This window comes from Sciurus carolinensis, chromosome 11 (assembly GCF_902686445.1).
Source record: "Sciurus carolinensis chromosome 11, mSciCar1.2, whole genome shotgun sequence".
NCBI lineage: Eukaryota > Metazoa > Chordata > Mammalia > Rodentia > Sciuridae > Sciurus > Sciurus carolinensis.
In genome coordinates, this window is record NC_062223.1 from 11,458,487 (window position 1) to 11,478,273 (window position 19,787).

Sequence of the window (19,787 nt, forward strand, 5' to 3'; positions counted from 1 at the left end):
AGAGATGGAGGGACTGGGGCTCAGAGAGGCCAAGTGCCTGCACTAAGGCCACACAGTAAGTGAGCTGGGACTCACCCTAGATCTGAGCTCCTCGGTCTGCCTTTGTTCCTATGTCTCTACTGCCATGTTTCTAGGGGTCTCTGCTGTATGTGAATGTTCTGGGAGGTTCTTGGTGGCCCTGAGGGGACCATGGTCTGAAGCAGCCTTGCTGAGGATGGATCTAAGCCTCAGTGACTCCAGTGGCTCTGGGGAGACCATGGCCCAGGTACTCATCCCAGGAATTTGGGCTCCTCAGGGTGCCAGGCCCAGCCTTCCTGGGAAGATATTTGTGTCCAGGCTAAGGTGGGACCCCGCTGGTCCATGCTGCCACCACCAGAGGGCGCAGGTGTTGCCCAGGTGAGGGGTAGAGACCCCCTTTCCCACTTTCAAAGAAATGGAGGGAGAAACAGAGCCATCTCCTGGGTCATGCAGCTGCTCCCTCATGGAGCCCAGGAGGTCACTGTCACTGTCACCTGAGGTCTTGTTGACCCATCCTCCCAGTTCCTGCTTGGCTCGGGGAGGGGAGTCAGATTTCCTCAGCGTGGGTGTGAGGAAGCTTGGGGTCTGCTTGCCGACCTCATGCCGGCTTTGGCTCTGTCCTTCCCCCAAGCACCAGCCTGCTACCTTGCTCAGCTCTGTCTTTTCACAAGGGACTCGGGGTAGAGCTGGCTGGGATGCCAGGGCATCACCAGGAGGGCCCAGAAATGCGAGGGCAGCGCCCTGGGCCACAGTTAGGGGTCCCAGTGGGTGTGAGGACGAGGAGGGACCAATTCCTGTCTGGGCAGCATGGAGGCAGGGCGGCGGGGCTCCCCGTTCTCCTCCCCACAGTCAAGGCCTCCATTTCTGCGGCTTCACCTCCCCCCACTCCCAGCCTCCATGATAGACAGCTCAGCCAGGTTCCCACCCAGGTCCTATCACCCTCCCTCCTTCACCCCAGGCCTGACTGCCCGCCTCTCTCTCCAAGTTTAGCCCCTTGGCTGTGGCCACTGAGGGCCTGGCCAGGGTCCCAGGCACTACACCACAGCGGACTGCCTCACTGGGGACAGTCCCAGTCTGTCTGGCAGGGCTGGCGGGTTTGGGATTGGCTGGAGCTGCCCCCGCCTTTGGGAGGGGGTGCTGGGTGGCTCACCCAAGGTCACCCTCCTTTCCTTTCCCAGCATCCCTGTGCGACCTTTGTCCCCTCTGCCTCACCTTGAGGGAGGAGGGGAGATGCCTGGCAGGCGGTGGAGAGGAAGGCTCTGTGGGCTCCTGACTCGGTTCCCTCAACAAATGTCGCGTGCCTACTGTATGCCAGGCTGAGAACACAGCATGAGCTTGTGGTGTCATCACACAATCACCCACGATTGTGTCCCTGAACTGTGCTTTTGACCAGGCCAGGGATAACTTCTCTGGGGACCTGAGGGGTAAGGGGCCTTCGGAAAAGGGAGGAAGGCTTTAGGCAGAGGCCTGTGTGGGGTCAGAGAAAGCCTCAGTCTCCTCATCTGAAGAGCGCCCTGCTCACTGGCCCGGGCAGCCGGCGTCCTGGCCTGCGGCTCTCAAAGAGAAGGCCCTGTCATCCCTCTTCTCGGCTGAAGGATGAGCAGAGAGCCTCAGCGAAATGGGGGGTAGGGCTTTCCAGGGAGACCTGCGGCTCTCCTCGCCCAGCTTGCAGGTAGCCTCAGGGAGGTGAGGGATTGCTGTTCTCACGCCAGGCTGACACGCCAGGCGACCAGGCTGCTCTGGCCTCTTCCGCTGCCTCAGGCTGGAGGAGAGGAGGGGCTGGTCCCTGGGCTGCCTCTCCTCTCCCTCCCACACCCCATGTTTCTGGCCACGTGGCACCTCTGCACCCCAGGCCCTGGGGAGGATAATTCCCAAAGTGGGAACTCGGGGCACCAGGGAAAGATGGGTGGGATCTGGGGTATTGCTGTGACCCAGTCCTGTGGCACGGCGGCACCCCATAGCCCCAGGGCGGAAGGGAGGGGGTGCTGTCTCTTTAAGAGCCTTCAGGCTGCTGGGAGCAGATGGCCAGGCCGGCCAGGGCCCCTTGTCCTTTGTGTGCCTTCGCACAAAAGAGGGGGCCATCTGGGGAGGGGGCGGCTGCAGCAGGTGGGGAGGGCTGGGCCTCTTCCTCCCCTTTCTAACCCCGCTGGGCGCCCTTGCCCCTTGGGGGGAGGTTGCTCACTGGGATGCACCTCCTCCCTGGACACTGTGGCCCCCACAGCGGCCCCCAACTCCTACCATGCCCCTCTTGTGTCATGTCTTATCTCTTTGAAACCTCACTTCACAGGGCCTGGGGACCCGACCCCCACCCCAAGGAATAAACCTTTCTTCCCTGCCCCCACCTCCAGAGCAGGGTCTTCCTTTGGCCCTAAGAGAAGTGAAAACAGAATTCGGTCCTCCAGGTCAGGGCGGTCTGAGTCTGGAGGGCAGTCAGTGGCTGGGGATCCCTGCAGACGGAGGCCAACCTTGGGCATCCCTGGAGGGGGTGGAAGGAATAAGCTAGATGCTGAGGCCTACGGTGGGGCTGGGGGTGCTGGGCCCAGGACCCTGGTCTGAGTTCTCAGAGGCAGGGAGGGAGATGGGGGAGCCAACTGAGGCCCTGCCTAATGGGACCCGGCGGGCAGGAAGAAAGATGCCTTGGTAGGAGAGGGTGGTGCACACCATGGTTGCCTGCCAGGCAGAACGGGACAAAGTGACAGCCTCCCTAAAGGGTGGAGGTGCTGCGGGCAGGGATGGCACCCTGCCACTCAGGAGGGTCAGTGTGGAAAGACTTTTCATCTTGGAGCGGGCCTCTGAGCTCCGACCAGTCTTTGGTCCATTCATTCTCCTCCTTTGTCCAGACCTCCCCACCCTGAGGCTTGGTGCCCAATCCATGATTTAAGAGGAGGAAAAAGGCCCCATGGCCCTGGCCCGAGGTGTGGCGGGCAACGTGGCTGCTGGCTGGGTGGCCCCAGGTGCCCCGACAGCGGATAGCGCAGCAGCCGGGTGGGGTCGCGCCTGACTTCGCAAGGAGCCCCTTAGAACAGGCGGCCCCAGCCAGGTCGTGGCCCTACCGCAGGACCCAGGCCGGTCGGCCACAGGCAGCGGGTGGGGGCAGGGATCCCTGGCCGAGCCCTGGGCTACTTCTAAATTTAGGAATCTGATTACAGAGTGGCCGACGAAGGGAAGGGAGAGGAGGGCGCGAGTGCAGGCTCGACTCGGTCTGGGCACACCGGGGTGTGACCGGGTGAAGGCGTGTCCAGGAGTCCCAGGCTCCGGGTGGGAGGGGCGGCGGGCGGGGGCTTCGGCCTGTGTGCGCTGCAGCACGTGCCCTGGGCGGCGGGGACGGGCTCGGGCGCAGCTCGCAGTCTCGGAGCCGCCGCCGGTGTGTGTGCTGGCTCTTTGTGTGCCTGGCAGGGTGGCTGGGTCTGGCTTTGAAAGTCTCTGCCCACCCCCTCCCCCATCTCCGTCTGTGCCTCCCTACCCGCTTCCCTGTCTGTCACTCTGCCCGTGCTTGTCCGGGGGGAGGGGGATGCTGCTTCCAGCTGGGGTGACAGTGAACCCAGTGGGGAGGAGACCCACCCCTCTCTCCCCCAGGAGTCCAAATCGTCCCCTTGGCCTCCCATTCCTATCCCTCAGCCCTTGATGCCACCGTCTTGGGGTGCAGACTGCAGTAGTTAAAGGGAATTGGGGTTACCCCTGGGGACCCGCAGATCCACCAGAAGTCAGGCTCTGGCCCAGTAGCTCCAGGAGGAATTTATTCCTCGCCTGTCCGGCCTCCCATCCGCTCTGGCCCCCAAGGGCGCATGAAGGGGGGTCCCCCCTGCGGAAGGGGGGGCGGGGAGTTCCTTGGCAGGAAGGGAAATGGAAGGAAAAGCTGGGCTCCACCCGGGCGGGCAGGCGGCCTCTGGGCCCCCGGGGCAGGCGGCAGTAACCCGAGCCCACTGGTGTGTGGGGCCGGTGAGCGCGTGGGTGGGGCTGACCCCCGGCTACTCCTGGGGGGCAGTGGGATCTCCCCCAGGAGCGAGTCCGGGGGCCCAGGGAGAGGAGAGGGCCCCAACGAGGGACTCGCTCCCCACCCTGGTCTGACCCCACCCCCGGAGGTCTAGCCCCGGCCCCCAGGCCCCGCCCCCGGGCCCTCCCTCCCACCCCAGGGCCAGATGTTCAGCTGGCGGAGGCATCGGCTGGGGGAGGGGTGCTGAGGCCGCAGCCGGCACTACTTCCCTGCCAGCAGCTTCATTGTGTGCGCGAGGAGCGAGCGGCGGCGGAGAGCGGGCGAGAGAGCAGCAGCGCGAGCGCGGCGGGGAGAGCGAGCGCGCCGGGGAGGGTGCGAGGCGGCGCCCGCGGCTGCGCTCCGCCCGCCTCCCGGCAACTCTGCCCCAGCGCCGCGCGCCGTGCGCGCCGTCCCGCCACCGCCGCGGCCCCGCCGGCTGCCGTCGCGGGCTGGGGTTCTGGTCGGGGCAGGGGTCCCAACCCCGGGACTGGGGCATCCCTGGCGCAGCCGAGAGGCGCGGAGCCCGCGGGGGACGTAAATTACGCTGCAGCACTCGCCGGGTGAACGGCGTGGGCAGGCGGGCGGCTGGGCTGCGGGCGCCCCGAGGGCAGGGCTCCCCGACTTCTCCGGGGGAGCCTCAACCCCGAGGGGCGCGCAGAGCAAGCGTGCCTCAGCCGCGCCGGACCTTGCGCTCGTCCCCCGCGTACCCCACTTCTGCACAAACTTTTCTGACGCCCTCGCCCGCGGGGGTCGCGGGGAGCGCTGGGGCTGCCTCTTGGGCTCCCGACCCGCCGGACCCTGGCCACGCTGACCTCCTGCCTCTTGTAGCCTCAGTGGCGACCTCTCCAGGCCGGGCCGGGCACGGCACTCGAGGCGAGCGCGGTAACCACCGTCTCTCTCCGAAGGCTCCCGCGCCCCCCGGGGCAGCCGTGCGGGGTAATGCCCTCGGTGATGGAGAAGCCGAGTGCGGGCTCCGGGATCCTGTCCCGCAGCCGGGCCAAGACGGCACCCAACGGCGGACAGCCGCACTCAGAGGATGACAGCAGCGAGGAGGAGCACTCGCACGGTGAGCCCGGCGGCCTGGGGTTAAAGGCGCACTGGCCCAGGGGCTGCGAAGTGGGGGAGGGAGAAGAGTCGCAGGCCAAGGAGTCTGTTACGGTGATGGTTCCTGACCTCCTGGGTTGGAGCCTCTGCCTTGCTTCTCCCTCAAGCCTGGGGCTGCCGGCACAGGGAATCTGGAGGCTGGGCCCCTCACTGCCATGGAGGTAGTCCTGTCCGCCCAGCCCCGCCCTCACGCACAGAGGGACCTAGGCGTGCCTCCCTTCCATAGATTGGGTCCCTCATCCCTTGCCACCTTGCAGGGGACTGAGGTCTGGCTGGGGCAAGGGCCGGAAAGACACCTCCACAGGGAGCTGTGCGGCTCATGTGGTGGGGAGGAGCCTTGGGTTTCTTGCAGGGCTTCGGTCCAGGTCTAGGGTCTGCCCTCCAAGCCCCCACCCCCTGCCGGAACAAAGCACTCTGCTTGGCCCGGGCTGGGGAACTCCTTGCACCCTCCCCACCCCACACGGCCATGACTAGGCAGGGTCTCTTTCCCAGTCCTCTCTCTGGCTGAGGTCAACTCGGGGGAGATCAGGGAAAAGTGAGCGTCCCGGAAGGTGGGGGCCCTGGGTGGTCAGGAAGGAGAACTCCAGCCCAGCCACCTCCCCCGCCACATCCTCCTGCCCGCCCTCCCTCCCTGGAGTCCTCACTGCCTCCCCTGGCTCCACAGACAGCATGATCCGAGTTGGAACCAATTACCAGGCCGTAATTCCCGAGTGCAAGCCTGGTGAGTGGCAGGACAGGCGGCGGAGGGAGGGGCCTGCAGCCCCACCTGGGAAGCCCTGGGCTGGCTCAGGACAGGCGGGTGGGCGGGGGTGGGTGGCCCCATGGCATGGTTAGTTTTCCTGCTCTGCTTTCCTGTCTGGGTCTCTGCTCCTCCTTCCCTTCTGGGCCTCACCTCTCAGGCCCCACTCTCCTGCTGCCCCCTGGCCTTGGGTCCAGGCTCGAGCCACTAGGCTGACCTGAGTGTCTTCCCTCTTGGCCCTTTCAGAGAGCCCAGCTCGCTACAGCAACAAGGAGCTGAAGGGCATGTTGGTGTGGTCACCCAACCACTGCGTGTCAGATGCCAAGCGTGAGTAGGGCAGGCCCCTGGCCAGCCTCAGCCCTGGGAGGGGGCGGCTTGGATTGAGGCAGAGAGCCAGGTGCTGTGGCCTGTGCCCGCAGTCCCACCTGCTTGAGAAGCTGAGGCAGGAAGGTGGCTGAAGCCCCAGGAGCTTGAGGCCAGCCTGGGCAACGTAGGGAGACCCCAATCCCAAAAAACAAGGAAGAAGCGAACTAGAGGCTGAACTGAGGGTGCTGCCCCTGCCCTGGGGCTCAACTTCAGGTCCTCGCTCCAGAGTGGGGTACCCCTCCCCTCTCTGGACAGGCCTGGGTTAGGAACTGTGCCCCCCCTTGCAGTTGACAAGTACATCGCCATGGCCAAGGAGAAGCACGGCTACAACATCGAGCAGGTGAGCTGGCCCCTGTGGAGTGGGGGCAGGGTGGGACAGTGCTGGGCGGTGCAGCCTGAGTCGCCCCTTGTCCTGGGCCAGGCACTGGGCATGCTCCTGTGGCATAAACATGATGTGGAGAAGTCACTGGCCGACCTGGCCAACTTCACCCCGTTCCCTGACGAGTGGACGGTGGAGGATAAGGTGCTGTTTGAGCAGGCCTTCGGCTTCCATGGCAAGTGCTTCCAGCGGATCCAGCAGATGGTAAGGCCTCCCCTGCCCACAGCGCTGCCCAGCCCTCCACTCCCACCAGCTCTCCTGGGGCCCGGAGCCTCAGGTGGGCGCTCACCTCTGGCCTTGCCCCACAGCTGCCTGACAAGCTAATTCCCAGCCTGGTGAAGTATTACTATTCTTGGAAGAAGACCCGCAGCCGAACCAGTGTGATGGACAGACAGGCACGGCGGCTGGGTGGCCGGAAGGACAAAGAAGACAGGTGGGACCTGGGTCAACACAGGGTGGGGCAGACGGACTTCCTGGGCCCCTGCCTCATTCCCTGCCTGTCTCCTGTGTCCCCAGTGATGAGCTTGAGGAGGGACGAGGCGCTGTGAGTGAGGGAGAGCCAGATGCTGGAGACCCCAAGAGAGAGGTGAGGTCCCCAGCCGCTGTGGCCCCACCTGCCCCCTGCCTCCCCTCCGGCTCTGCACCGCCTGCCCTCTCTCCTCTATGCAGCCTCTGCCCTCTCGGCCCCTGAATACGCGCCCAGGCCCTGGCAAGAAGGAGGTCCAGGTGTCTCAGTACCGCCACCACCCGCTTCGGACCCGGCGACGCCCCCCCAAGGGCATGTACCTGAGTCCTGAGGGCCTGACTGCGGTGTCGGGTAGCCCAGACCTTGCCAGCCTCACGCTCCGGGGTCTTGACTCCCAGCTCATCTCCCTTAAGCGCCAGGTGGGGACTGGAGGAGAGGGGCCAGCCTCTCCTGGGAACTAGGTTTTGGGGTTAGCGGAGATGTAGGTGGGACGGTGCGGCTGTCGGACCTGTCTTGGCCCCATCCTCTGGGATGCGGGATAACTGGGTGTTCTTTTCTGGGTCTTTAAAAAGTGGTTTGCAAACTGGAGAGTCAGCATCGGCCCTGCTGAGTGGTTCTGGTGGGCTGGACTGGACAGCGGTGGCCGAGCTCTTTGTGGGGGGAAGTGGGACTGACTGCAGAGTAGGGCCCAGGTGAGTCAGGGATGGGGACCTCCCTGGGACAGAGGGCTAGATGTCCCTCCCTCCTGGCCTCTCAGGTGCAGAGCATGAAGCAGGCCAACAGCAGCCTCCGCCAAGCCCTGGAGGGTGGCATCGACCCGCTCCGCCCCCCTGAGGTGAGGCTACTCCTCAAGATTGGATGGGAAAGGGGGTTCTCTCTGGAGGCAGAACAGAAAGGGGTGTTGACAAGGCGTGCAGGACTTCTGTTTTCCTTATTTATTTTTTTAATGATTTCAGTGTTAGATGGACACAGCACATTATTTATTTATTTATTTATTTTTGCGGTGCTGAGGATTGAACCCAGTGCCTCATCCTTGTGAGGCAAGTGCTGTACCACTCAGCTACAACTCCAGCCTGTTTCCATATTTTTTTACTTTCTAAAGATTATATTCCTCGGGGCTGTAAGTTGAAGCTCCGTGGTAGAGCACGTGCATAGCAAGTGTGAGGCACTGGGTTTGATCCTCGGCACCACGTAGAAGTAAATAAATAAAGGCATAAAAAATACAGTAACATTTAAAAACAAGATTATGCTCTTTGCTGGACTTGGTGGCGCATGCCTGAAATCCCAGTGACTCAGGAGGCTGAGGCAGGAGGATCACAAGTTCGAGGCCAGCCTCAGCAGCTTAGCAAGAGCCTTGTCTCAAAATAAAAGAATGGGGGACATGGTTCAGTGGTTAAGCACCCCTCGGCTCAATCTCTGGTACCAAAAAAAGTGGGTAGGGGCTGGGGATGTCGAGCAGTGGCAAAGCGCCCCTGGATTAAAGCCCCGGTACCAAAAAAAAAAAAAAAAAAAAAAAATCATATTCCTTGTTCTCTAGGCCAATACCAAGTTCAACTCCCGATGGACCACAGATGAGCAGCTGTTGGCCGTGCAAGGTGGGTTAGACGGTGGGGGAGAACAGAGGACCTCAGGAGCCCACCTCTCACCTTCCAGAGCTGAGGGTAGAGGGGAAGGGGCAGGGAAGTAGCGAGCTCTGAGGGACAGTGACACTTCTGCTGCCCTCTCAACCCTTGCAGCCATCCGTAGATATGGCAAAGACTTTGGGGCTATTGCCGAGGTGATTGGGAACAAGACTTTGACCCAGGTGAAGACCTTCTTTGTGAGCTATCGGCGCCGCTTCAATCTGGAGGAGGTGCTGCAGGAGTGGGAGGCCGAGCAGGACGGGGCCCCTGGAGCCCCGGTGCCCGCGGAGCAGGCTGGGAGAGGGGCTCCCTTGCCAGCCCCAGCCCTGGAGGAGGATGATGAGGTGAGAGGGGAGCCGAGCCCTCAGGAGAGGAAAGGTGCCCCGTGCCGAGGTGGCCTGGGGCAAGCGCCCTCGCCCCTCTCATTTCCTCTTCCCTCAGGTCCAGATCACATCTGTCTCGACATCGGTGCCCCGATCGGTGCCCCCTGCACCGCCACCTCCCCCGCTGCCCTCCTCGCTGTCCCAGCCTCCCCCGCTGCTGAGGCCACCGCTGCCCACTGCTCCCACTCTGCTTCGCCAGCCACCCCCACTGCAGCAGGGCCGCTTCCTGCAGCCCCGGCTGGCTCCCAATCAGCCCCCGCCACCTCTCATCCGCCCAGCCTTGCCTGCCTCCCGCCACAGTGCCCGCCCCGGCCCTCAGCCCCCACCCACCCTGATTGGAGCCCCTCTGGAACCTCCAGCACCCTCACTCTGAGCCTTGAGGTCCTCGACCACCCTCGGGCTCCTGAACCCCTGGCTGGCATCTCCGGCATCACTGAGGACAGAAGGGACTAGAGCTCTCACCAGATCTTTCAAAGACCCAGAGCTGCCAGTTGGCACGGCCCAGACCTGTGGGTTCTGCGTGTGTCCTGGCAGCCCAGGCGCAGGCTGGGGCTGAGGGGCCTTCAGAGCCGGTCTGCGGACTCTGCTTCCTGGCTGGGACTGGGACGGCTGCCTCTTCCTCTGTGAGGACTTGGCCTGTGAGCCTGCCTGTTGTGTCGGGTAGTGACCTTAGCGGGGGGCGGGCAGGGTAGGACAGTTTGGGGTGTTGGCTGTCCTCGTTCCCCTCTCCCTCCTTTTAGCAATAAGTCTGGGGTGAGGTGGGAGGGGTGGGGGGAGGTGGGCAGGGAAGTTCCCGCAGCGGCGGAGGCAGAGGCCTGAAGGAGTCCCTTTCTGAGGGGCCAGGTGGGAATGCCCTGAGGGTGCCCACGTCACCCATCCTCCCTAGGGCTTGGGGAAAGGGGGCTGGGAACTTATGGAGACATGGGTTTATTTTTGAATGTTTTTTAAAAAATAAATAAATACAGTCTTATAAGTTGGCCAGGCCTTTTTCCTCCGTGCCCCAAGGGTGGGAGGGAGCTGGCCCACCCAGCACTGGCCTCTCCCCGGCCCAGATGGGAATCAGTTCTCCTGTAAGGCGGGCAGGCAGGCAGGCTTGGGCCACATCTTGCCCCTGGGGACTGGGTCCCTGCCCAGCTGGGGGAAGAAACAGGAGGAGGCAGCTCAGATTCCAAACATTCTCTTTATTACGTGTTTGATCCAGAGGAGAAACTAAGTGCAGGGCTGGGTGGGAGGAAGGGGCTAGGTGGGAAGGGGCCACCTTGCCTGGGTGCCCCTGGCCCCCACCCCCTTTGGGAGCCAAGCCATGCCCTCCCGGCCCCCTTGGAGCACCCGGGCTGTTCCGTAGGGCAGGAGGGAGGGAGGGGGAGCCCTTGGTCTGAGCGGGAGCCGCAGTCGGAGCATGGGGCCGGAGGGCTGAGGTTGGCGAGGCCCCTTCCTGGGACTCAAGGGCTCTGACATGTTGCTGAGCCTGGCCTGGGAGTGGGGGTGATGAACAGGGGTGGAGTCATCATAAATCAAAATAATAATAATAATAAAATAATAAAATAAAAAATAAAACCCATCACAAAAAATGTACAACTCAGGTGAGGGCAGGGGCGGCCTGTCCGACTCCCTCCCCCCTTTTCTCAAGAACTGAAACAGCAGAGAAATAAATTAAGGGATGCAGTGGCCACCACCAGCCAAGCGCCCACTGCCACCCACTCCCACACTGGCCGAGGAGGTTAGCAAGCGGGGGTCGCTTCGCCCGTCTGTCCCCACCCCACGGAGGGCAGACGCTCCCAGCCCTGCCGCCCAATCCAGCCTTCCGCCAGGCGGCCATGGGGCCCTGGGCAGTCTCCTGAGAGGAGGGGCGACAGTGTCAGGAAGAAGAAGGCAAGGCCGAGATGAGAGTGGTGCGGGGACTCACTGCTATGGAGCGAGCTGGTGCCCAGATTAATGCCAACGACGGGGACGCGGTGGGGAGGGGGGATGGCGAGGGGCTGTGCTTTCAGACAAAGGCTCTCCCAGAACGGAGAAGCCCGGCGTCCCTGTCAGGGAGATGAGCAGCCCAAGCGGCCCCCTGGGGGCCCAGGTGCCCATCTGCCCTGCAGTCCCCTCCCCTCTCCCAGCCCTGGGTCAGCCCTCCTTCTACCGGGAGGGGTGGGAGAAGATGGCACAGACTTTTGAGGAGGGGAACAAACGTCCCCACAGCAGCTTGTGGAAGGAATGCCCAGCTCTGGGGAGGGGCAGAGGATACAGTGTGGAGGGGGGCTTGGGCCACCGCCGCCCGCCACGGCCCTGCCCTCTCCGGGGCTGTGCAGCACCCCCGCCCAGCCCCCAGCGGCCCAGGCCTGCAGCCCGGGGGCCTGAGGGCAGGGGAAGGCCACCTCTGGTGGTTCGCTTGGAGGGTAAGGAGGGGAGGAGAGGGGAGAAGCCCAAAGTGGGCCTGGCGGAGGGCCTGCCAGGGAACTCCACCACTCTTGCCTGAGAGTGTTCCAGCCCTGGGCCACCCTCCCGGGAAACCCCACAGATCCAGTCTCAACTGTCCCAATGGGGCAGGGAGGAAAGGTGGCTGCTGGGATTTTTTTTTTTTTTTTCTTTTTTCTTTTTGGTAATAAAAAATTTCTTGGTTTAGGCGAAATACTCTGTGCAACCGCAGTACCGAGGGGGAGCCCTGCCCCCCCGCCCCTCCCCCTCCCTTGCCTCCTGAGGGGGGAGAGGGGAAGGAGGGATCTCTGGGCAGGGCGAATGTGGGACGGGAAGAAACGCCTCCCATCCCCCACAAACGTGGAAGAAAAAACCAAGAAGGGCCAGGGAGGGGACAAGTGCCAGCAGGGGAGACACGCCAATCCATTGCTGCAGTCTCGCCCAGGTGGGGCCCAGGGCAGGCCCCAGCAGCCCAGTCCGGCTGGCCAGCCTCTGCTGCCCCCCTCCTGGCAGCCTGTTAAAGCTTCAGCTCGTTGGCTATTTTGGAGGCAATGTTTTTGAAGGCCATGGAGGTGCCTGATATCCGCTTAAACCGGACGCCGTTGAGAGAGAGCCGCGGCAGTTTGCACACCTCCATCTCCCACTGCACGAAGTCCTCGTGGCCGGGCGTGCCGTGCATGCACAGCAGCATGTACTTCTCGTGCAGCTCGCTCTGGCAGCTGTTGGCGTCCAGCACCTTGCGGATCTCCCGCATCATCTCGTTGGGCTCCATGGAGCTCGTGGTCTTCATGCTCCACGTGAAGCGCAGTGAGCGAGGCTTCGCCTCCCGAAACTCCTCCTTCTCTTTGTCATTGCCTCCGCTGCCTACCACGTGGGGTCTGCGGAGAGGGCAGAGGGGCATCAGCTGCGCCCGAGGCACCCCACCCACAGGAGCGCCCCTGGCAGACAGGCCGAGACCAGGGAGGAGAGCGGGAGGGAGCACAGAGCAGCGAGCTGAAGGTCCAGGGGCAGCCCAGGGTGAGAGGCAGGGGCAGCCCGGGAGAGAGCTGGGGCAGTCCTCTGGCCCTGGGTCTCTCAGGGTAGAGGGTAGGGGTGAGAGAAGCCAGGCGGGTGGGGTGGGTGACGGTTCCATGCGGTTACGGTCTTTTTCCCTGAAGAGGGGCGGGCTACACAAGGAGTGAGTGCGTTCAGTGGCACGTGGCACAGACCATCCCTCCAGAGAGGCCGAGGCAGCAGCGAAGGCAGTCAAGGGGCAGGACCTACAGCCCCAACCGCCCGACCCAAGGCTCTGACTTCCGGAACATACTAGGATCTGAGAAGGACCCACAACCATTGCAGTGGGCCTGGGAAAGGGAACGTCTGTGAGGAAAGGGAGGCCCCACGAGGGTGCGGACAGGGCAGAACCACCGGAGAAAGGGCCAAGAGGCGGAAGGAAGAGGAGCAGGCGGCTTGTGGCAAGCCCGGTGGCCTGGGCAGGGCCAGTGCTGGCTCCGGCCCTCTCACCTGAGCGTCTCCACCCGGTCTTTGCTTTCAGGTTCATTCAGGTTCCTCAAAAAACAGAGCGAGGGAGAGTTTAGTGCTGGGATCTCTCGCTCCTTCCGCCGCTGCAGACCCAGGTGAGGGTGGGTCTGGGGAAGTGCCACCAGTGGGTGGGCAGGACCAAGCCCAAAGGCCACTTGCCCGTCACTTGCAGGCCAACGTGGCTCTGCAGCACCTCACACTGGCAGCTCAACTGACCCTTTCCAACAGGGAGCCCAGCACATGGGCCGGCCCCTCCCCACACTCCCAGAGAGGTAGGTGTGCGGGGAGGAGCCTCTGCTGGGGGTGGCGGGCGAGGCTGTGCAGGCCCAGGTGCGCCTGGCCAGCAGGAAGGGCTAGCCCTGGCCACTGCCTGGCTCATGCTCTACCGGGGAGGGGCTGGGAGCGGGCCCTTCATCCCAATTTACCAGGTCTCAGAACAAAGTCTTCCTGGAGGAAGGGGCTGGGGGTATGCGGAAGCCTCTTCCAGAGGCTCAAAGTGCCAAGACCAAACTATGTGGCAGGTGCTGCGGCCAACTGGAGAGGCCGCAGCTCCCTGGACTTGAAAGTCCCTACGGTTGGCCTGCCAGGCTGGCTGCTCATACAGGAGGGGGCTCGAGGCCAGGCAGACACCTCGGGAGGTGTTGGGAGGTGGGGAAAATGTCTGGCCCCGCTGAGCGGCTTCTCCAGCTCCTGCCTGAAAGGTGGGTGCCTGGAGCTGGGAGACTGGGGAGAGGAGGCAGGAAGGAGGAAGAGCTGGGGAGGGAGCGAGCGGCAGCAGCACACGTAGAAGGGACACGAAGACACAGACACCAGAGGCCAACCGCGCACTGTGGCAGAAGGAGCCCTAGCTGCTCACCACAGGCTCCTGCAGAGCGGGCCCAGCCAGCCATGCAGGGAGCTGGGTGGGGAGGAACAGGGAATGGGGAAGGCCTGAGGACCCCGTCTGGTCCGTTTCTCCCTCGGCTAGGGTACCAATGTGGCTACCAGGTGACCCAGTGTCCCAACCTGGTCTTTGGTCTGCAGCTTGGTATCTGGCTCACCCAGGGCCGCAGAGGAGGTTAAGGCCAGGACTCAAAGAGCCAGGATCCTGGCCCCAAGTGAGGGTGGCTCTCCTGATGTCCCGTCAGGGATTGGAGGCGGAATGGCCCCTGTCCGAGATTATCAGCTCCTGGCTCTTTGGCAGGCACAGGACACGTGTGGAGGAAGCAGCCCGGAGGAGAGAAGGCTTGAGTCAGCGGACGCTGCGGGAGGCAGTGTGCCCGGCAGGGTGGGCCAGGCTGGTTCTGCAGGAGCTGCCAGAAGGGGGTGCTGCGCCCCATTCGTGAGGCAAAGGCTCCCTGGGTCTGGCAGAGTCAGACTTGAGTCTAGGGACCCAGTGTCCCTATAGTACCTCAAAAGTCTTGCCATCAGGTAGGCCAGGGGGAAGAGGTCACACAGCCCTCAAGTTCAGCAAGTCCAAGAGACCCCAAAGGAGATGCCATCCCAGATGCGTTTGCACCCCAGTGGAGCCTCCTCATAGCGCATGCATACGACAGGGGAAGGGCCAGAGAAGGAACCCAATGCTTGGGACCAAAACCTGGGGTAGGCAGGGAGACAATCTTAAAGGGAGAATCCCTGGAAAGGTCTCCTCTTGCTTGAGGAAAGGTATACCTGTGTGGCCCAAGGAAGGCCCCTTACTTTCAAGACCATTTGCCCTGGGGGTCCAAAGAGGCCTCAGAGGGGCCCTGTGTCCTAAGCCCTGCCTGTCTGAAGGGGGCAGGGAGGGTGGCCTGGGGCTGAGGCCTCGTCAGAGCAGTCTTCATCCCTTTAAGATGGCAGAGAGGAGGGCCACACAGAGCAGGTCACAGATGGAGAGGAGAGAAGGGGGGCTTGGTGATGGAGGCAGGACAGACACAGGACACACACACACACGCACACACAGTGGGCTCAACGCCTACCTTCTGGCAAACCTGAAAGACAGATTTCTAAAAAAACAAACAAAAAAAGACAAAATAAAAAAAGAAATAAAAAAAAAAAAAAAACCAACAAGACGGTATGTGGATAAGCGGGGGGAGTGGGCTTCCCAGGTGCAAGGGTCACCCCAGTTTCGGAAGAGCCGCTCAGCGAGACTAGAATCCTAGACATCAGGTCTGCTCCCACCCTCTGCAGTCCTTCCACTTGCACCCCGCGGCTTGGGCAGGGCAGGAGCTTCGGCTGCTCCAGCCCAGTGGAGTGAGTGACGCAGGTGGCAGGGCAGGCAGGCCACCTCTCCCAAAGTCCCTGCTGCTTCCTGAGCTGTAGCCCCAAAGTGGGGGAGGGGGATGGGACAGAACACCCCAAGAGGCTGGATGCCCCTCGAGCTGCCCCTGAGATGGTCGGGGGCTCAGGTGTGAGCTGGGCCCACCACAGGCAGGTGTCGGGGCCAGGGCTGCAGAGGAGGCCACTGCAGGCCCTTGCCAGCTATTGCACTGTGGGCTTCACTCTGGGAACCCCCAGAGGAACATGGCAGCAGCCAGACACCACCAATGTGTGGGGGAAAGGAGGTCGAAGGGGCAAGTTGAGAGACCAGGAAAAATTTCCTTGTCAGCTCAGCCTGGCTCACGCCTCATGACTTTGCAGCTGCGTCACCAAATATAAGTTTCCATGGGAACCCAGGAGAGAAGAGGGGGGCTTTTATTTTAGCATCTGAGTTCACACTCCCCTAGAGAGGAGGCGGCATTGCCCATCTGCTTGGGGCCACAGAATGAGGGGTGCCTGAGAGGAACGGGGGGAGGCCTAAGAGGACGGGTCTGGGTACATAAAGTATTGACAATGACCCAATTTTTGAGGCTTCCCGAGGCCTCTTCTAACCCGAGGACCCAATCCCAGTTCTGGTTATTTGCACCCCCATCCCAGGGCAAGGCCTGGCCCCAGCCTCTTTGCCACACTAAGCTCCCTGCTCACCTGCGGACGAACTTGGAGGTGAACTTGCTGAAGATGCTCCCGGAGGCCCCCCGCCGGCCCTGGCTATGGCCAGAGGGAGAGGCTGGGGTCACACCGTAGGGCAAATTCTGCTGGTCCCGCACCTGTCGGAGCTGTCCAGCATGGAAGGTGCTTCGACTGGACACACCCCGGGGGAAATTAGTTCGGTCTGGGGCTCCACCACTGCTGCTGATGTTGTGAGCGGAGGGGGAGGCGACAGGGACACGCTGGGGGGCTGTGCTGTAGGAAAAGAGGTGGGGCCGAGGAAACATGTCAGGTACAAAGAAGTCACACACCAGGAAGCACCTGGAAGGCCCTGCAGTGGGGACAGGGAGGGAGAATGCTAGGGCAGAGGCAGCCATCACGGAGGACACAGAAGGAAGGGTGTGACCACTGAGGACAGCGGTGAGGAGTCTTGTGGAGGCGGAGATGATTCGGGAATGAAGGAAGGGAGACAAGGAAGGACCTAAGTGTGAGAACAATACAGGATGGACACAACTGGCTCCTTGGACCCTCCAGGGGACTATGGGAACCGACTCTCAAGGACTGAGGATCCCTAAGGAAATCCAGGAAGGTTCAGAACAGAAAAGGCTTCCCTTTGGAGTTTCAGACAGCTTCCTGCATACCTGTTCTGAGAGGGAGCACTGGAGGAAAAGAGGGACATTAATGGTATTGTTTTGTGCCCTTCGCTTCCTGGTTACAGGGGACAGAGCCATTTCTTGTGGTTAAGATGACAAGAACAGAGCAGGCCCCCCAGGTGGGAAGAAGAGATGGCTGGGGTTACGGGGTAGGGAGGCTGAGGGCAGCAGGTGCACCAGCCGCCCCAGCACACTTGCCTGGGCCGCGGCACCTCACAGTTATTCTCCGTGGGGGGCAGCCCAGAGGCCTTGTTGGGGTGCACGGAGGCCGACATGGATTTCTGGTGCTGGCGGGGCCGGGCCGCAGAGACTGCGGCAGAAGCAGAAGCCGTGGAGGCCCGGGACCCTGGCATGGTTAGGCTAGGAGACAAAAGCAGCGGAGAGGCCCGGGTTAGGGGGTGGGTGAGGTAGGAGCCTGGTTAGGAAGCGAGGGCAGGGCCAGAGCTGGGAGCATCAGCAGGATGCAGTTCAGGCCTGGGAGCAGCAACCAGAGGCAAGTGAGAGCTGAGGGTGAGAGGATGGGAAGTGGAGGCAGGGTGAGAAGCAGCAAGGGAGGCCAGAGCCTGGGAAGGGGGAGTAAGGGAGGCCACCGCCTCTGGCCTAGGAACTTTAAGAACGAGGCTGTTCCTTCTACAGAAGAGCAGGTGTTCTAAGGGGAGAACTTCGTCACTCTTAGAAGGGGGGAGCCAGGACCCCAAGACACTGCGGAAAGCTATCGGTCAAGGCGGGGAGCTCTGCTCTCAGGGCACAGCTGGAGGCCCCCTCGAGGCAGACACCCTCAGATGGGCATCTCCTGGTCTGTCCTGTGTTGGGGCCCTGAGACAAAGCCTTGGGTACCTAGAGGAGGGCAGCTCCAGGCCTGGCCACAGTCAAGAAGCAAGAAAGCCACTGTGATGACCATGGAATCTGACCCTTGCAGGACGACAGGAGCAGTCAGAGGAGGACAGGGTGGTGGCGTGGAGCAGGAGGGGAAGGCGGAGGCCAGACAGAACAGAGCCAGGACGAGACTCCAGGGAGCAGGGAGCGCTCTGGGGCTCAGGCGGTGGTGCCACTGACAGGCACCGCGCGCCGGCCACCTCTCACGGTGGCTCCCGGGAGTGCGGCAGGCCGATGGCCACTCACCTGTCTTTGCCATTCTGGATGGAGGCCTGGCCGAGGCTGGCCCTCTCCAAAAGTGGGGAGTTCCTGCTTCGGTTTGTGCTGGTGGAGAGGACGCTATTCTGTGGGAAATGAAGGGCAAGAGCGGTCTCACAGGAAGCCGTGTTCTCTACCAGGCTCTCCCCAGGGGACAGGCAGGCTTCCCCTCCTCCTCTGCGCAGGTGTGAAAAGGGTTCTGCACTTGTGGGGTAAGGGGCAGGCAGGGGAGAGGGCAGGAAGGGGGCCTGGGGCTGGGGGGACCCACGGCTCACCGTGGAGGGGGTGGGGGTGGTCTTCTTCCTCTCCAGTCCTGGCAGGGGGCTGGCAGGCACTTTGGCGGTGCTGCTGGCCTTCCGCCCTGCCTCCCGGTCCTCTTCAGGTCGCTTATTTTCCGCGTTGTTACTCTGCGTCTTCTTGTAGGAATTAGAGGTGGGAATGGCAGGACCGGCTGGGGGCCAGAGTGTGATGGATGAGGTTAGGGCCCTGCCCGCCGAAGACCCACCCCAAGCAGGGCACTCTCCTACCGGGGAATCCCGGTTTCACAGAGGGGGAGGACAGCCAGTGACCTGCCCGTGGCTGTGCTGCCCCGAAGTGGCTGAACCAGGACTGAAACTCAACTACCGCCCGAAGCCTTTGCAACCTGTAATGGCTGTGGAGAGGGGTGGTCCCCACCTGGGACTCTCAAAGGCACATACCCTGGTCACTGAAGCGCCGCTGCTTGGGGTTGGCTGAGACACTGCGCTGTACCTTGTGGGACGGGGAGGGGGCACTGCTATTGGTCAGATCAGCTGAAGGCCGCGGTTTCAAGGTGATGGTGTCACCTTCCAGCTGTAAGAACAAAACGTGGCATTAAGGAGGGCAGGAGTCACGCAGAGATCCCTCTCACATACCCTTCTGCCCTGCCAGACACCCACTGCAGACTCGCCAGAGACCTCACCCCAGGAAACTAACACGCATCTAAAAGTATTCTCTACCCTGGAGACAGACACGCCCTGATACAGACGAGGACACACAAAGCCAAAGACACTCCATAGAAGACACCCGTCTTCGGGGAGGGATACACATGGCCACACACCCAGAGACACGAACACTCACAAAAACGCACACTGAGGCTCAGATACCAGCCCCCTGCCCACCCAGCCAGAAAGCAACCTAGGTCCGCAGCAAGTGTCCCCAGACACCACTTAAGAAGGTTAAAGTGAGAACCGAGAGGGGGCCACCAGCCCCCAGGGAAAGCAGAGTGGGAAGCTCAGAGAGCATGTGGGCACTCAAAGATGATGACCCAACCCCAGTGGGCAGTACCAATCATAAGGCCTCCAGATTCACAGTCAGGAGGACAGACACACATGCACATGGAAACACATGTCCAGATGCAAACGCCAGGAAGAGGCAACACACAGACTAAAGCTTCCATTAGACAGAGACACACACACACACACGGAGAGACACAAAGAGGTCTGGCTCAACACAGAACTGCCAGTCAAGATGACCGAGGCTCATTTTGATCAATGCAGAGTAGCCAGCTCAACTCATCCCTAGGGAGCCCAGCCCTGAGCCCAGGCTGCTCAGCTTCCTTCCTGCTTCCTGCTCTGGGAGGTCAGTGAAAGGCCTGAGCAGCCAAGGCTTCAGGCCAGTCAGCAGAGGGCCTGCCTGCTGGACACAGGCTTCTGCTACAGATGCGTGTTCGAGGCAGAGGAGCAAGGGTGGCCAGGACAGGGAGCGGGGCGGGGAACACGCACCTCAGAGCTCTTATAGCCCAGGAGCAGGTAGGTGGCCATCACCTCGTTGTACCTCTGGCCCACAAGAGAGTCCTGGATCTCTTCCCGCGTGTAACCCATGGACACCATCAACTCTGCATGGGGAACAGCAGTTAAGGCTGGCCTTGACCCTAGGCAGCTCCGACCTCCTGGGCCAACAGCAGCCTCACCTGTGCGCCGGGGGTCCTTGTAGTCGGGGAGCGGCTCCACGTAAGGCTTCAGCTCATCATCTTCATGCCCCACATTCATCCATCGATCTTTCATGATTTGCTGTGGAGCAAAGGGAAGGGACAAGGGCAGAGGGGCAGAAGCTCAGTCAACCTCTGAGGTGAACATGG

At 62.2% G+C, this 19,787-nt stretch overlaps 2 protein-coding genes across 15 annotated transcripts in view; one reads left to right on the forward strand and one right to left on the reverse strand.

Annotated features, from left to right (window-relative positions):
- Positions 1-1,393: 1,393 nt before the first annotated feature.
- Rcor2 (REST corepressor 2) lies at positions 1,394-10,037 on the forward strand. Of its 7 annotated transcripts, none has more exons than XM_047516160.1 (13): positions 1,394-1,442; positions 4,897-5,057; positions 5,760-5,816; positions 6,081-6,161; positions 6,488-6,540; positions 6,622-6,783; positions 6,888-7,012; positions 7,096-7,165; positions 7,249-7,464; positions 7,803-7,880; positions 8,583-8,640; positions 8,782-9,011; positions 9,109-10,035. In XM_047516160.1, exons 2-13 carry the CDS (start codon positions 4,931-4,933, stop codon positions 9,421-9,423), a joined length of 1,572 nt encoding a protein of 523 aa, XP_047372116.1. In that variant the 5' UTR covers positions 1,394-1,442; positions 4,897-4,930; the 3' UTR covers positions 9,424-10,035. The 7 variants fall into 7 exon arrangements, with proteins under 7 accessions (XP_047372116.1, XP_047372115.1, XP_047372113.1 ...); XM_047516159.1 differs by having other exon boundaries at positions 1,402-1,442; positions 4,820-5,057; XM_047516157.1 differs by lacking the exon at positions 1,394-1,442 and adding an exon at positions 4,201-4,551 and having other exon boundaries at positions 4,820-5,057.
- A 174-nt stretch (positions 10,038-10,211) lies between these two features.
- Mark2 (microtubule affinity regulating kinase 2) overlaps positions 10,212-19,787 on the reverse strand; it is a 58,843-nt gene continuing 49,267 nt past the window's right edge. For 3 of the 8 annotated variants that reach the window (XM_047516148.1, XM_047516151.1, XM_047516152.1), the window contains exons 10-19: positions 19,620-19,719; positions 19,432-19,544; positions 18,388-18,520; positions 17,965-18,140; positions 17,678-17,775; positions 16,754-16,915; positions 15,900-16,157; positions 14,915-14,941; positions 12,960-13,004; positions 10,212-12,334 (exon numbers count right to left, since the gene is read on the reverse strand). In XM_047516148.1, the coding sequence (XP_047372104.1) occupies positions 11,974-12,334; positions 12,960-13,004; positions 14,915-14,941; positions 15,900-16,157; positions 16,754-16,915; positions 17,678-17,775; positions 17,965-18,140; positions 18,388-18,520; positions 19,432-19,544; positions 19,620-19,719 (1,473 nt within the window). In that variant the 3' untranslated portion in view covers positions 10,212-11,973. The remainder of the gene's footprint in view (positions 12,335-12,959; positions 13,005-14,914; positions 14,942-15,899; positions 16,158-16,753; positions 16,916-17,677; positions 17,776-17,964; positions 18,141-18,387; positions 18,521-19,431; positions 19,545-19,619; positions 19,720-19,787) is intronic. The other 5 variants (XM_047516154.1, XM_047516150.1, XM_047516149.1 and 2 more) reach the window with 5 other exon arrangements.